Here is a 13,394-nt window from a genome sequence, read left to right as displayed (position 1 = left end):
TCTCTCTATTCTCTCCTCCTCTCGCCTGCACTTTCTTGGCTGTTATCTCCGCTGCCTCTCCTCTCTATCTCTGCCCCCCCCAAACACCCACCAACCCTTCTACTTTCACCCTCTTTTCCTGCATGTGTGCTGACTTGGCTCTCCATCCACGTGTTATCTTTTTGAAACATGCATAATGCCACCACCTAACCTGCAAGCATCAAACCTTGAATAATAACAAAATGATGTGATTATGCTTTTTTTGGGGGGGTTATGTGATAGTGGCGGGACACAGAAAACTTTCAATCAATCAGTAAGTCAGGGAAGGTTTTCAGACCATAAGCCAGCCCTGCTAATTATAGTCTTAAGACCAATAAACATGAGCTTCAAGTGTCTCACACACTGCAACAGAAAGTGCTGACACTGAATGGAAGCCAGCCTCCGCACACAGCCCTTTTTGGTTTGGGCGCTCTTTGAAAAGCAAGTGGGTCAAGCCTTTTCTTCTTAATCCGTACATAATCTGGCCCTTCCAGAGCAGCCACAAAAACAGTACATGAGGGGCGGGGAGACGGAGTGTGATAGACAGACAGCCAGAGAGAAAGAGGATTTCACTTCAGGCTATTAGGGCATTTCTCTCCAAAGACAGCATTTTTAGGAAGCAAAGGGCCATAGAGTAATAGACTGCTGTTACTGTAATAACAGCCAAGCCAAATGTTTAACCCTATGAAACCTGGCTCAACATCAGTTTTCTTGCGCTGCATTCAGACGCCTTTCACAAGATTTTGGACCCTTTGAAAACCGAGCAAATTGATTTCTTTCATAAACATGGTAAAAAAAAAGAAAGAAATCATTTAAAGGTGACAATAAAGATAAAAACAAACAAAAACACAGGTGAGGCTAACTCACTCGAACATTATCAAAAAACAGAAAAAAATTTCCAGAAAAGTATCTACTTTAATATATACTGTACATATACTTTAAGTGTATATATACTGTAATTTTCAGCCCTTTTTAGGTAATTCTCTTGTTTTTAACTTTTTTCTTTTTTTTGATTATTTGGAGGCAACTTTCTTATAACTTTTTTAGTAATATTTGCTTATTTTTGGGCCATGTCTTGTTAAGTTGCTCACTGCCTTCTCCCCATGTTTTTGAAAGAAATCAAATAAAAAATCAAAACAATTTGCTCAGGTTTTTAAGAGTTGATATCATTCTGTCAAAGTCTTCTCCATGGTAGGAGTAGCCATATGTTTTGTGTGTGCGCCTCGGGTAAAGATTCTACAGCACATTCGATATGAGGAGCTGTGAAACCAGCTGTAATGTGCTGTGTGTTTGAGAGCGTTATTCATAAATATTACTGCAACTGACACATTAACCTTTAAAAAAAAAAAAAACAACAAATCAAAAAGCTATTGCCAAGCCATGTCCTCAAAAATCAAAAGGAATGAATATGAGAGCAGAGCAGCAGTCAGTTGGTGAGAAGAAGCTTACAGCAAGTAACATTTTATTTTATTTTGCACTGACACAATTCATCAATTAATCAGCAAATATACTGATTATTAACAAATCAAGCAAAATGTTGAGCAATCTCTAGATCCTGCTTCTCAATTGTGAGGATTTGTGGCTCTACTTTGTCTCATGTGATGTTTAACTGAATATCTTTAGGTTTTGGAAAATGTGGTGGGTATTTTAAGCTATTTTCCGACATTTTAAAGACCAAAAAGATTTATCTAATGATCAAAACAATATCCAGCACTTTCACTGATAATGAAAACAAACTTTTTTCCTTTATCAGTTTGTTAAAAGCTGCAGTTTTGCAGGTGTCTTTCTGTGCTAGACTTTTTATTCTCTAATACACAATAGATTTGTGACATGCAAAACCTGGACCCAGATGTTCAGAGAGAAAAGAGAAAAAAATATATAAATATATATTCTAAAACTGAATGAGATCATGTAAACCAGTTTTCGATTGCAAAGATAGATAGCACCTTTTAAAACAAAGTAAGAATGTGCTTTATAATAAAAACAATAATAAATCTAAGAAACATGTACAAGGTATAAAAGAGGATAAAACAGTATCAAAAGAAACAATAAATACCATCAGTTTAGAAAAAAACAAACAATAGAAGTGAGTTTAAAGAAGAGATTTAAAAGAGGTCACTGGGTTTGTCTGCCTTTAGGCTATCTATTAAGCCTTTCCATACAGCAAAGTGAAAAAAAAAACAGAGTTTGTCTCCAAGAAATCATCCAAAAGCTGTCAATTTTGTTTTGACACAGTCAAAATTTGTTTCTAACATCTGTCCTGTCCTGTCCTCCATGCTGTTTACTGTCTCATCAAATAAAAGCACTTCAGATGACCCCACACTGACTATTCTTCATGCCCTGTACACAGCTATCAGTCTACATTGTGATGTGTAATCCCACTCAGAGCACTTGTTATCTAGATTTTGTATTTTTGTATTTTTGTATTGAAATGTTTCCATCAGCAACTGACTGTTGCTTTGAAAAACTGCCACAAAAGTAAGATGGATTAGCTGACCCAGTAGCAAAACATAGGATTTCCAAATCCAGATCATTTGGATTCACATTAAACTTTTCGAACCACAGGATCCAGGTGACATCTAAGTGACAACAGTGGAACTATGAATTGCAAAATAGGGTGAAAACTATGCTGTAAATGTTGCTATTCTGGGGAAGAGTGTTTTGAACGTAAGGATGTTTTGGGGAGATGTTAGAAGCTATATCTACTTCTTAAACCTCTCAGATTTAGAGTTCACACTAAGGTGACTGCAGATTTGGTGTTTCATTCTTTGTGTAATCTGTTGGTCAGAGGCACATTATGTAGTTTTAATTTTAACTGTTGAATCCAATCAATCATTTAATTAAGTCTGTCCTACATTTGATTACCCATCTGGATATTGGATAGTGCAGCCCCATCATTGCTGAAAGCTGCTAATGCCCAGCTGAAGTGATCAATAACATTCTGTATCTGAAAGGCTTCTCTTTAGCACTGATAAAGAATCTGCACCTCCTTATCCGCATCATGCTTCAGTCCATTACTGGAGAATGGCCTCAAATTATCTAAGATCAGCCTGAATCGCTGGCTGTTGTCCATCTAAAGACAAGAGAGGCCTTGATCACGTGACTCGTGTACACCTCCTCCCCTCTGGCTCTCACATGTCCACTCTTCTTCCTCTTTACTTTCTGTTATGCGTTCTTTCCCCCAGATTTCCCTTTTTACCCTCTTCTCTTTGCTTCCTTCTCGTCTTAGTGGTGGCACAATGTCACATGATCACAGTGCAATGAGTTGGGGTACCTGAGGACCGTTGCTAATGGTGACAAATGACTGGCTGTGCAGAGAGGAAAATAGAAAGAGTGCAGCTGTGGAGAGGAGAGCTACTATACATGCTGGGGGTCAGTGTTTGTGATCTGTACACGGGATCGAGAAAACCTTTTGACACTGACGGTTAGATGAAAAGATCTACAGCCAGGAGACCATTAGCTTAGCTTAGCATAAAGACTGGACTACTCTCTATCGAGCAAAGAACGCCTAGATCCTGATCAGATCAATGACTGAGTAGAGAAGCAGAATGCAGGTTGTGTAAATGCAAACCTTTAGACCCAGCGCATTGAAGAGTTAAGTTCTACTTTCACTGCACCTGGTGGTCTTCAGCCACAACAGTATGCTCGGCGCTCCGACAGTGTGTTGCATGAATTTGTGGCGGGCTGCCACAAAATACTCAAGTGATGAAATATTTCATTGTCATAATCATTTTGCTATTTGCTTTGCCATGCTGCTAATATTATTTTTAAGAGAAGACTTAATAAAATAATTTAAATATTAATGAGACGATTTTTTTTATATCTATTCATATTATTTTTTTATTAATAATAATTGCGTAATTAAAAAATTGTCTTTAGAACAGCCTAATTGATAAATTAGTCTTCAGTCGACTTATCTGAAAAAAATAATCGTTAAATTAAGAAAAACAATTGATAGGTAAGGCTCAACAAATTAGTGCCAACAACTGTGCTTTTTCCACTGTGCCATGCTGTAATGTTTCCTGTAAAAAAAAAGGCCCATTATTCTTCAATAATTTCCAATGAAGTAATAAAGGAAATAAAAGAAAGTAAATAAGCCACTTCCTCTATCAGACAATATGTGTGAGGTGTTATAATTACAGTGATAATATTTAGTCAAGACGTCAGAGGTGGTTAACCAGTACACGCTCCAAGAACTGACAGGGTGGAGCAGACTTGACACAGCATCTCTCATCTCGGCTTGCCGCTCCCCATTGCTTTCAGCTCGCATCATGTCAACCTCGATCTCCATTCAACATTCCAGCAGCTCTCGGTGTAGCAATCGCCCAAAGGCACCGGTCACAGATCGTTGTGTGTTTGTATGCGAGTGTATCTGACTCGCCTGTGGGACTCGGATCTCAACTCAGCGAGCCTTTCATCCAGGGCTTTTCACCGCCATAAGGAGAATAAAGACATATCTGATGTAGGATCAGTGCTACACTGTTAAAGTGGAAGCCCATTGAGCCACAAAGCGTTTCTGAAAGGGGCAAAAATCCCACGTCTTGACATACATAAACTTCTTGAAAACACCTGTGCTATATTTTCCCTTTCCTCCAAATAAGTAGTTGAGATACTGAGTTGAAGAGAGGTCTGCTGTAACTGCTTTCTTTGGTGCTGGACATATTGGCACATGTTGAGTAACAAAACACTGTTATCAGTGTTTTTTGTTGTTGTTGTCTTTATTTAATGAAAAATTGCAGGTCTTGTGTATAAATGGCAGGACTGAATAAAGAGGGAAAGACAAAGAGAGATATTTGACAAGTGGACTTTTTTTATGTTCAATCTGAGCTTTCACTTTAAGTGAAACTGAAATTTTTGTTGTTTATTTTTAATGAACTAGTTTTACTACAACGCTGTAATGAGTGGAATTGTGACCAATTTCTATTTGTAATGATTAGGAGCATTCCAGTTCAGCTATGTTTTAGGGGAATTGTGATTATATTACTAATTTATTGTGTTGTGTACTTCCATTACAATGCTACACTAAGTGGATTCAAGAGCTATGTCTGAAGACATTTTTTAGTTAGTTAACTTTGTTATTTTGTTGAAAAAAAAACAAATGCTGCACTAAGTGGATTTGTGATAAGAGCCATTTAAAAATATTTGTAGCTAATTTAGTTAGTTATTTTTGTAAAAAAAAAAATTTAAAAAAATTTAATGAACTGTTTGGATGGAGACATTTTTCTTGTATTGCACTGCAGAGCTATTAAACTGTCAAGTATATACACTGGATTGATTTTAGTAACTTTAAAGTAGGCTACCTGAGGTGTGCATTGTGCAGCAGCATTATCCTGGTAAATACAAGTATCCGATCGGGATTCAGTATAGATACTCAATATCTAATGACTCAGATCAGAATTGGGGACATCCCTAAGAAAAACAATGTAGGCACTAGCGGACCATTTCTATTGCAGAGTTCAAAGGGTTTATCAGGTCGGTTCCAAAACCGCTGCCGTGGTTCGAGCTCGGGTTGGGCTTGGACAGGAATCATGCGGGTGCATGTAGAGCTTGGTCTGATTTTTTTGTGACTGATCAAAGCTCTACAGCTGAGTGAAAAGACGACTTTCTCCTTCGAAAATCAGTATCACTAGGAATAATATTAATTACTGTCTTTGAAACTGCAGGGTGTTATATAAAGACAGAAAGACACAGAAAGCAAAGAGAAGAAGAGAGAAGAGAAATGTAAATCTCCCTGATAAAGGAGGTTTAAACCTCATTGAGAGTCGACGTGTGGCCCCTTGGAGTGACTCAGGGTGTGACTCATTGCAGCTGGCATTGCCTCCACCTTTAGGCTACTCACACACACTTTCACAAACCCTCTGGCCTTGCGTATGTTATGTGTCCCCCGTGCTTAGTGTTGTACCGGATTCCACCTGTAAACAGCCCATGCATAAGCTCTGCTTCATGCCACTGTAATGGTACTTGTGATCTTCTTATGAATCAGCTTATGACAAGATATGAATGCAGTCTGAGCAGCTGAGCCTTCCCACGAGCATGACTTAGAAGACAGATGCTGTTAAACTTGGCTAGGTCTGTGTGTGTGTGTGTGTGTGTGTGTGTGTGTGTGTGTGATCCGTCTAACCACCCACTCAAGGGATTAGTGTAAGGGTGGTTGGATGACTCATCGGTCAATGACTTTGGAGGAGAGGGAGGAACAACATGGCCACCTCGTCCACATGGTGTGTGTGTGTGTGTGTGTGTGTGTGTGTCTGTGTGTGTGTGTGTGTGTGTGTGTGTGTGTGTGTGTGTGTGTGTGTGTGTGTGTGTGTGTGTGTATCCACCTGTCCCTCACTCTCAGATCTGCAAATGTGTACTCATGCAAACCTTGTAATTACAGTTTCATATATGTACGTCACAGCGATATCTGACCTCAGTTAGTCAATTTCGGATGCAATCTCTCTGAAGATTTGTGATTGCGCATGTGCGTGGTGAAGTGGGGGGGGGGGGGTTAATGGTTGCCCATGTCTCGACAGCAATGGCAGACGGCTGAGCTTGGAACACGACCCCGGCACAGCGTCGAGCTGTTAGGCCATGCGTACGCTGCTTAACGAGCCATGAGCGATCGCTATGATCTCGCCACAAATAATTCATGAGGAGCCCTGTAGAGGAGCTATGGAGCTAAAAGGGAGGTGTGTGTGTGTGTGTGTGGGTAGGGGGGCATCAAGGAGTGGACCGCAGCCTAAGTGGTGCGAGGGCGGGAGGCGAGGGGAGGAAGACAGTGAGAGATCCATCTGACAAATGTGTCTGGAATAGAAAGGAAATCCCCTATTACCTACAGCGCTGACAAGTATGCCTGTGCGTGCGTGTGTGTGACTGTGTGAGTATTTGTGTGTGCTTATTTTTGGAGAGCCATTTGTGTTACTACATCTGAAAAAGGCACAGTGGGAGTGTTAACAGTGTGTATCACAATCGCGGGATGTGTGTGAGATTCTTGCGGAGGCACGCGCTATGTGTGTGTTGTGATGGAGTGAGTTCAGATTTTTCTGACAGCCGTGAAGCCCAAAGTGTTCGACTGTACAAGTTTTTTTCTTTTTGCTGAAACCATGGGAATATGAACTAATAAAGTGTCTTGACGAAGAGACAGGTTGATGTGAATGTGTATAGTGAGAACTCTCATTTACTTTTAGTGCTTGAATATTGGAGCTAAAGTGTGAATTATTGCACATACAGAAGTTTAAAATGAATGATAGTTCGTAGTATTGATACTAATTAATTTCCAAGTGAGCAGCACTGCTGATCCTGAGTAAGTGAGGGATTGTCATACCAAATATCCATATTTTGTTATATCGACCATGGCAATTACTTACATTATTTTAGCCATGTTAGTGGTGTGGCTCAATAGGGATGGCATCTTAAGCCTGTTAATTCATTCAATTGCTATGAAATTTAGTTCAGACACTTGCCAGAGGATCAACTATAGTGATTTCCTGAATTTCCAGGAGTTTTTCCTAGCACCAAAACTAGGTTAAGTTTTCATTTATCCTGGCAATCACCTCAACATCAGGATGAATTGGTGCCGAATTCTTTACATGCATTTATGTTTCCAAGATGATGTATCCTAAAGACTTTTGTGTTCCCATAACTTTTACTTTACTGCCACTATGACATTCAGGTGGTTTTGACGTAAATGTCTCCACAATTGTTGGATCAGTTCCAAAGAATGTGGTATAGAAAGAATTTTAACAACTTTTCATTGGGTGCAGGATCAGGTCTTTTTTTTTTTTTTTCTTTGACTGATCTACCTTGGCGCCCTGTCATACTGCCGGCATTTGAAGCAAAAAAGCAGTGCTCCCATGACAAAAAGAAAAAAAATGACAATAGCAGTTGTGTCAGGTGCTTGTGATGCAATTCCCTGCTGATGGCTTGTCAGTGGCACAATATTTCAATTTGGGGTAGGGAAAAATTGATATAGCAAATTACATCAATATTTTTGTGTTTTTGTGTGTATTGTTACAGAAAGTTACAAGTATTGATGTATTTATTGTAAAAATTAGTAAAATCATGAATACAAATTAAACTTTTGATAGCCTTGGACATTAATTATAATCAATTGTTTTTTTCAGGCCACTAGGTACATTTCGCTGCAATAAAAATGACTGAAGTGAGTTGAACATACTGAGAACTTTTATCTTATTAGATAAAACAACAACAACAAAAACAAGTTTTTCTTTGGGGAGTATAATTTGTACTTCATAAAAGGTAATACATCACAATACATTTTCTAGCAATACTTAGCATATTGCATAATTTTTAAAATCGCAATATTACTGTATGGTGACTTATTTATCGCGATAATATCGCATCGTCTGGCTTCTGGTGATTCCCACCGCTAATTTCAATACTGCAGTTTTTGCGACGGCCCCATGCTTTGTCGTCCAAAGAATCATTATAATGTAATGAAACTTGTGATTTATACCCCTACTAAGCATCAGCTTGTTAGCATGCTGCCATTAGCATTTAGCTCAAGGCCCCGCTGTGCCCCAGCGCAGCCTCACAGAGCCGCTATCATGGCTGTGGAGTCTCGTTTTTTTCAAAGTGAAGCAGCTATGGAGACCGTGAAGATTACTGCTTCTGACGGAGGCACTACAGACCAGTGAGACGTATCAGTGGAACACACAGACTAATGGAAATTGGGGGGATAGAGACAAAGGGCCTGTGTAGGTCTCTGTGGCATGTCATTAGTGAGGGAGAGGGGTTGACTTGCTCGATCTGACATTTACCAGTCCGACTGAAAATGTCACGGAATGCCAGCCTTTACCTCTGGATATAATGGTGCTTCTTACTGCCCAGAGCTATTGATCCCAAAAAACTTTGGTCCATTTTACCCCCTCTCTTGTTGCCGCTGTCCACTGTCCCAAAAAAGACCACCATCCCAATGCTCCTATATTCCCTCTTCCAGCCAGACCTTTCTCTGTGTTTAATTACGCTATGCATTAGGAGCCGCAGCTTAGTGGGTAGAGGATGCCAGAGTCCTGGAGGGATATTTTGTGTATGTTTTGTTACAGTAAAGCGTGGATAATAACTGTATACAATATGTACATGGTTTAACAATACGCATGAATGTTGAAATGATTCACTGCGTATTTGTCAGCCACATCTTTATATGAGTCATCACGTCTCCACACAAACCTGGCTACAGTTGCTAGAAGTTTTTCTTCCATTGTTTCATTTCTTCAGTTTCTCTCCCACTGTCAGGAAAACTCTGGCTGTCTTTTCAGGTTAGCTAATTGACTGACAGAGTGGACCATGTAGAGGTTTGCCAACTTTGTCAGAAAAACAAAAGGGAAACAGAGGGAGCTTTGTTGTAAACCAAAGAAGGAAGAATCCAATTTAGTTTCTTAGTTTGTACTCAGATGTGTCCTATATATTTTCTTATAAATATCACGTAGATCATGCTGGTGAATTTGAACGTGAAATAATTATTCAGTGACTGCAAGAAAAGTCCTCAGCAAAAAATAACAAACTCAGAATCCATTCTCTCCAATTCAGAGCAAATGTGTCAAATGCAAACAATATCTAAACATTTTTTGTGGTTGTAAGATAATTATTTTTTGATCTCAGGAAAATAAAGCGTATGTTGAGATCATTTTTGGGTGGGCATAAGTGAACAGAAAGTGAGAAGCAATTACCTCTCAGGCAGGGGTGGATTATGAGACAATGGGCCCCTGGGCACAGATATGCAAAGGGCCCCACCAGGAAGACACTGAGACTCTGTGGTTGTTTTGTATCTCTTTATAGTTGTTTTATGTCTCTTTTTAAGTACTTTTGCATATTTTTGGTTCTTATGTCTCTTTGTAGTGTGAGTCCTTATGGCTGTTTTGTGACTTAGCTGTTTGTGTCTTTTTGAGCTAATTTCCTCTTTTTGGTCATTTTGTGTCTTATTGAGGTCATTTTGTGAATTTTTGGTTGTTTATGCTGCTTTGTCATTTTGTTTCACTTTTTGTCTGTTTTGCCCATTTTTGCAGTTATTGTGTCTCTTTTCAGTTCCTATGCATCTCTTTGTGGGTTTTTTTTTTGTCTCTTTGTGATTGTTTTGTGTTTATTGCAATCCTTTGTGTCTTATTGAGCTAATTCTGAGCCTTTTTGGTCACTTTGTGACTTTGTGACAAACTACATTTGTAGTTATTTGGAGTCTCTTTGTAGTTCCTTTTGTAGTCTCTTTCTTGTTGTTTTATGTCTCTTTGTAGTTTTTTTTGCTTGTTTGCTGTTGTTTTGCCTATTTTTGTAGGTATTTTGTGTCTCAATGTGGTTGTTTTGCCCATTTTTGTAGTTATATGATGTCTCTTTTCAGTTCCTTTGCATTTCTTTGTGGTCTTTTTGTTTCTCTTTTTGTTTTTCATTTTTTAGTCTCTTCCTGGTTGTTATGTGTTAATTTGAGTGACGTTCTGAACACGAAGGCCAGAGGGGCCCCTGGGCCTCTGTCCAGTAGGCCCGTTCAGTCAGTCATCCATGCTGTCAGACCTTTTTACGTGTAACAGGTGTATTTGACATCCACATTATTACATTTATCTGAATGTCTAGTGAGTTGTTGAGAGTTATATGGAGAATATGAAGTAGTTAATGCTTCTATCTTAGCCAAAACAATAACCAAAAGCAATCAGACCCTACTAGACGACGCATTCTTTACAGTGCACTGCTCTCAACCTCATTTCAAATTAAACAGCAATCTCTTCCCCAAAAGCTAATGCAGAAGCTAATTATGTTGAAAACCACTCATAAGCATTTTCTGGTTTTTGTTTGCTATGCTGCAGTGAATTTACTACTCACTTTTAGGGACTGAATTTAGATCCATGGCCTCTCAATTTGTTTAGGGGGAGCGCTACTGTCTAGTCTATTTCTGTCCTTGCTACACTATTGTCCTCGGTTGACTGCCTTCACATCAAGTGCTGGATTTATTTGGCCACTCTGCCAGCTCAGGCAGATAGGCCCTGCAGCTACCACCCAATATGCAATAGCTGAATCCACTGTTAAGATAACTATAAACCACTATAACTGTCATACTGGTTTCAGTGATTGTTTTCTCTCTGGGTTAACATGTTTGAAGAGCAAGTTGTTTACAGATTGGAGAGGATAAAAGCCCACCAGACTGCAGTTTTCCTTCTTTTTGTTGCCTTTATTTTCTTTTGTTGGATAATTTGCAGTGTTTTCTTTTTCAACATGCATTTTCAAGCTTGCGGCGTGATGTTTGTCACGAAGACTTCGATCCAATAAATGTTTTTCTCATCACTGTTTACTCGTCTTTCTCACACGTTAATTGGTGGCTCCGACAGTAGCACCACATTTCAAAATCCATACCCAAAGAAGATAAGGATCTTAATTAGCTATATCACAGCCCTGAGCATATTACATTTTTTTTTTTTGCCCAGCAGTACACAATGCCATCAAAGCAGTGGTACAGCTTTGATGGCAACAGGAGCTTGATTCAATTAGCTGCCACTTCTCAGCTGCATTACCTTCCGTCTCCCTGGCTTCACCAGTCACTTTACTGTTATGAAACCCAGAAAACAGCCCATCTAATTTACAATATGGGTCATGTGGCGCACTTAAAAAAGAGGCTATTGCTATACTTACTTTATGCATCCTATGACAAGTTCAAGAAACCCCTTCAGAAGCCAAAGGGATGGTTTTAAAATGTTTATAATCAGGACACATCAGAGGCGTTTTTGTCACTGCTGCTTTACACCATGGATGGATTACTGAACAGGCCAACAGGGCAAAGGCCCAGGGGCCTAAAAGTGTCAGGGCCCCCTGGCCTTTACCTTTAAAATGTCACTAAAATTAACACATACAACCAGGAAAAGACTTAAAATGTCCATCACGAGACACAAAAAGACCAGAAAGAGATGCAAAGGCACTGCAAAGATTGAGTAAATAACTACAGTAATAGGCTAAACAACCAAAGAGGGACAGAATACTACAAGAAAAAACTAAGCAACCACAAAGAGATACACAATGACTACCAAGACACACAAAACAACCAAAAGAAGACACAAAACAACTATGAGGAGATACAAAATGACTGTAAAGCACAAAAACGACCGAAAAAGGCACAAAATTACCTTATAGAGACACAAAATGACCTTATAGAGACACAAAATCACCTAGATGCCTATATGAATACCAAATGAGTTGCAGAGACACAAAATTACCCGAATAAGACACACAATTAGCTCTCAGAGACATAACATGTCCTAAGAACTTAAGAACTTATTTGCTCAAATAGACACAAAATGGCTACATATTGACACAAAAGACTCGAAAAAATACACAAATTTACCTCAAAGACTGTATGTCTTTCTCCTATGTAGGAGAGTGATGGGGCCCTTTGTATATCTTTGCCCAGGGGCCCCTGTCGCATAATATGCTCAATGCACAAGGTGGTCATTCTGTGGAATAAAGCTAGTAAGATACACAAGTAGTTACGAGAGAGTATAAAAGACTTTTTGAGAGTCCTATAATTTGATTTAAAATGATGGGCAGGAAAAGAGGAGGAAGTTTATAAGTTTAGGACAAACTTTCTTCCATCTTCATATTCTTTTTGAACTTTTTTTTAGCCATTGGTGTTCTTTTCTTTATTTTTTCATGTTTGATCTCAAAATCCTCTTTCAAGATGTTTGGCTTTTTATGTTGCAATCAAAATCCGCACATTTCTGTCAAATCCTTCAAGTGTTTGTTCCATTAAAGTTTACTCATTGGTAAACATCTGAACATTAAGAGCCTCATAAATGCAGATTGCTTTATTTTACTGTGTATTAAAAAGTTTAGCTGAGTATGCCCTCTAGTGTTGTCAAAACTCAGCCATGTGCAGAAGTGCTGAGCAGTTTATTTATGCTTTTTATTGGTAGAAAACATGTAGCATTGAGTGTCCTTGTGTCTTTTGTATCAATCTGGTAGAATATCTATGATTGGACTGTCTAACCGTCCGTCCTCTCTCTCTCTCTGCAGGTACGTTCGCACCATGTACCTCGGTATACAAAGTCACCGGCAGAAGGAGAACCAGCGGCGCTTTTACTGGGCTATGATGTACGAGTATGCCGATGTCAACATGCTGCGACTGCTTGAGACCTTCTTAGAAAGCGCCCCTCAGCTGGTGCTGCAGCTCTGCATCATGATCCAGAGCAACAAGGCTGAGTGGCTGCAGTGTAAGGGCTTCTCTATGGCTCCATACGAGCAGCGCTAGAGTCTTATTTTGTTTGTGTGTAGTTCAAGACATCCCTCATATCCTTCTTTTTTTTCGCATTATCCCATCCTGTGATTGTCGCATGATGCTGAGATGCCTCCACATTTTGCACCTGACAATCCATTTTTCTGTGAAGTTCACATATCGCTTTATTTAC

General features: G+C 39.3%; 2 protein-coding genes across 3 annotated transcripts in view; one reads left to right on the top strand and one right to left on the bottom strand.

The window, feature by feature from the left end:
* The window catches only part of mtmr9 (myotubularin related protein 9), a 100,134-nt gene that overhangs the window by 76,434 nt on the left and 10,306 nt on the right, over positions 1-13,394 (bottom strand). The window lies entirely within an intron of this gene.
* Positions 1-13,394, top strand: part of xkr6b (XK related 6b) — a 76,344-nt gene that overhangs the window by 55,104 nt on the left and 7,846 nt on the right. The window contains exon 2 of the mRNA XM_042504005.2: positions 13,003-13,199. Within this exon, the coding sequence (XP_042359939.1) occupies positions 13,003-13,199 (197 nt within the window). The remainder of the gene's footprint in view (positions 1-13,002; positions 13,200-13,394) is intronic.

This window comes from Plectropomus leopardus, chromosome 16 (genome assembly GCF_026936395.1).
Source record: "Plectropomus leopardus strain MGB_pleo_1.0 chromosome 16, ASM2693639v1, whole genome shotgun sequence".
NCBI classification, from domain to species: Eukaryota; Metazoa; Chordata; class Actinopteri; order Perciformes; family Serranidae; genus Plectropomus; species Plectropomus leopardus.
This window is presented reverse-complemented; position numbering and strand designations above follow the sequence as displayed.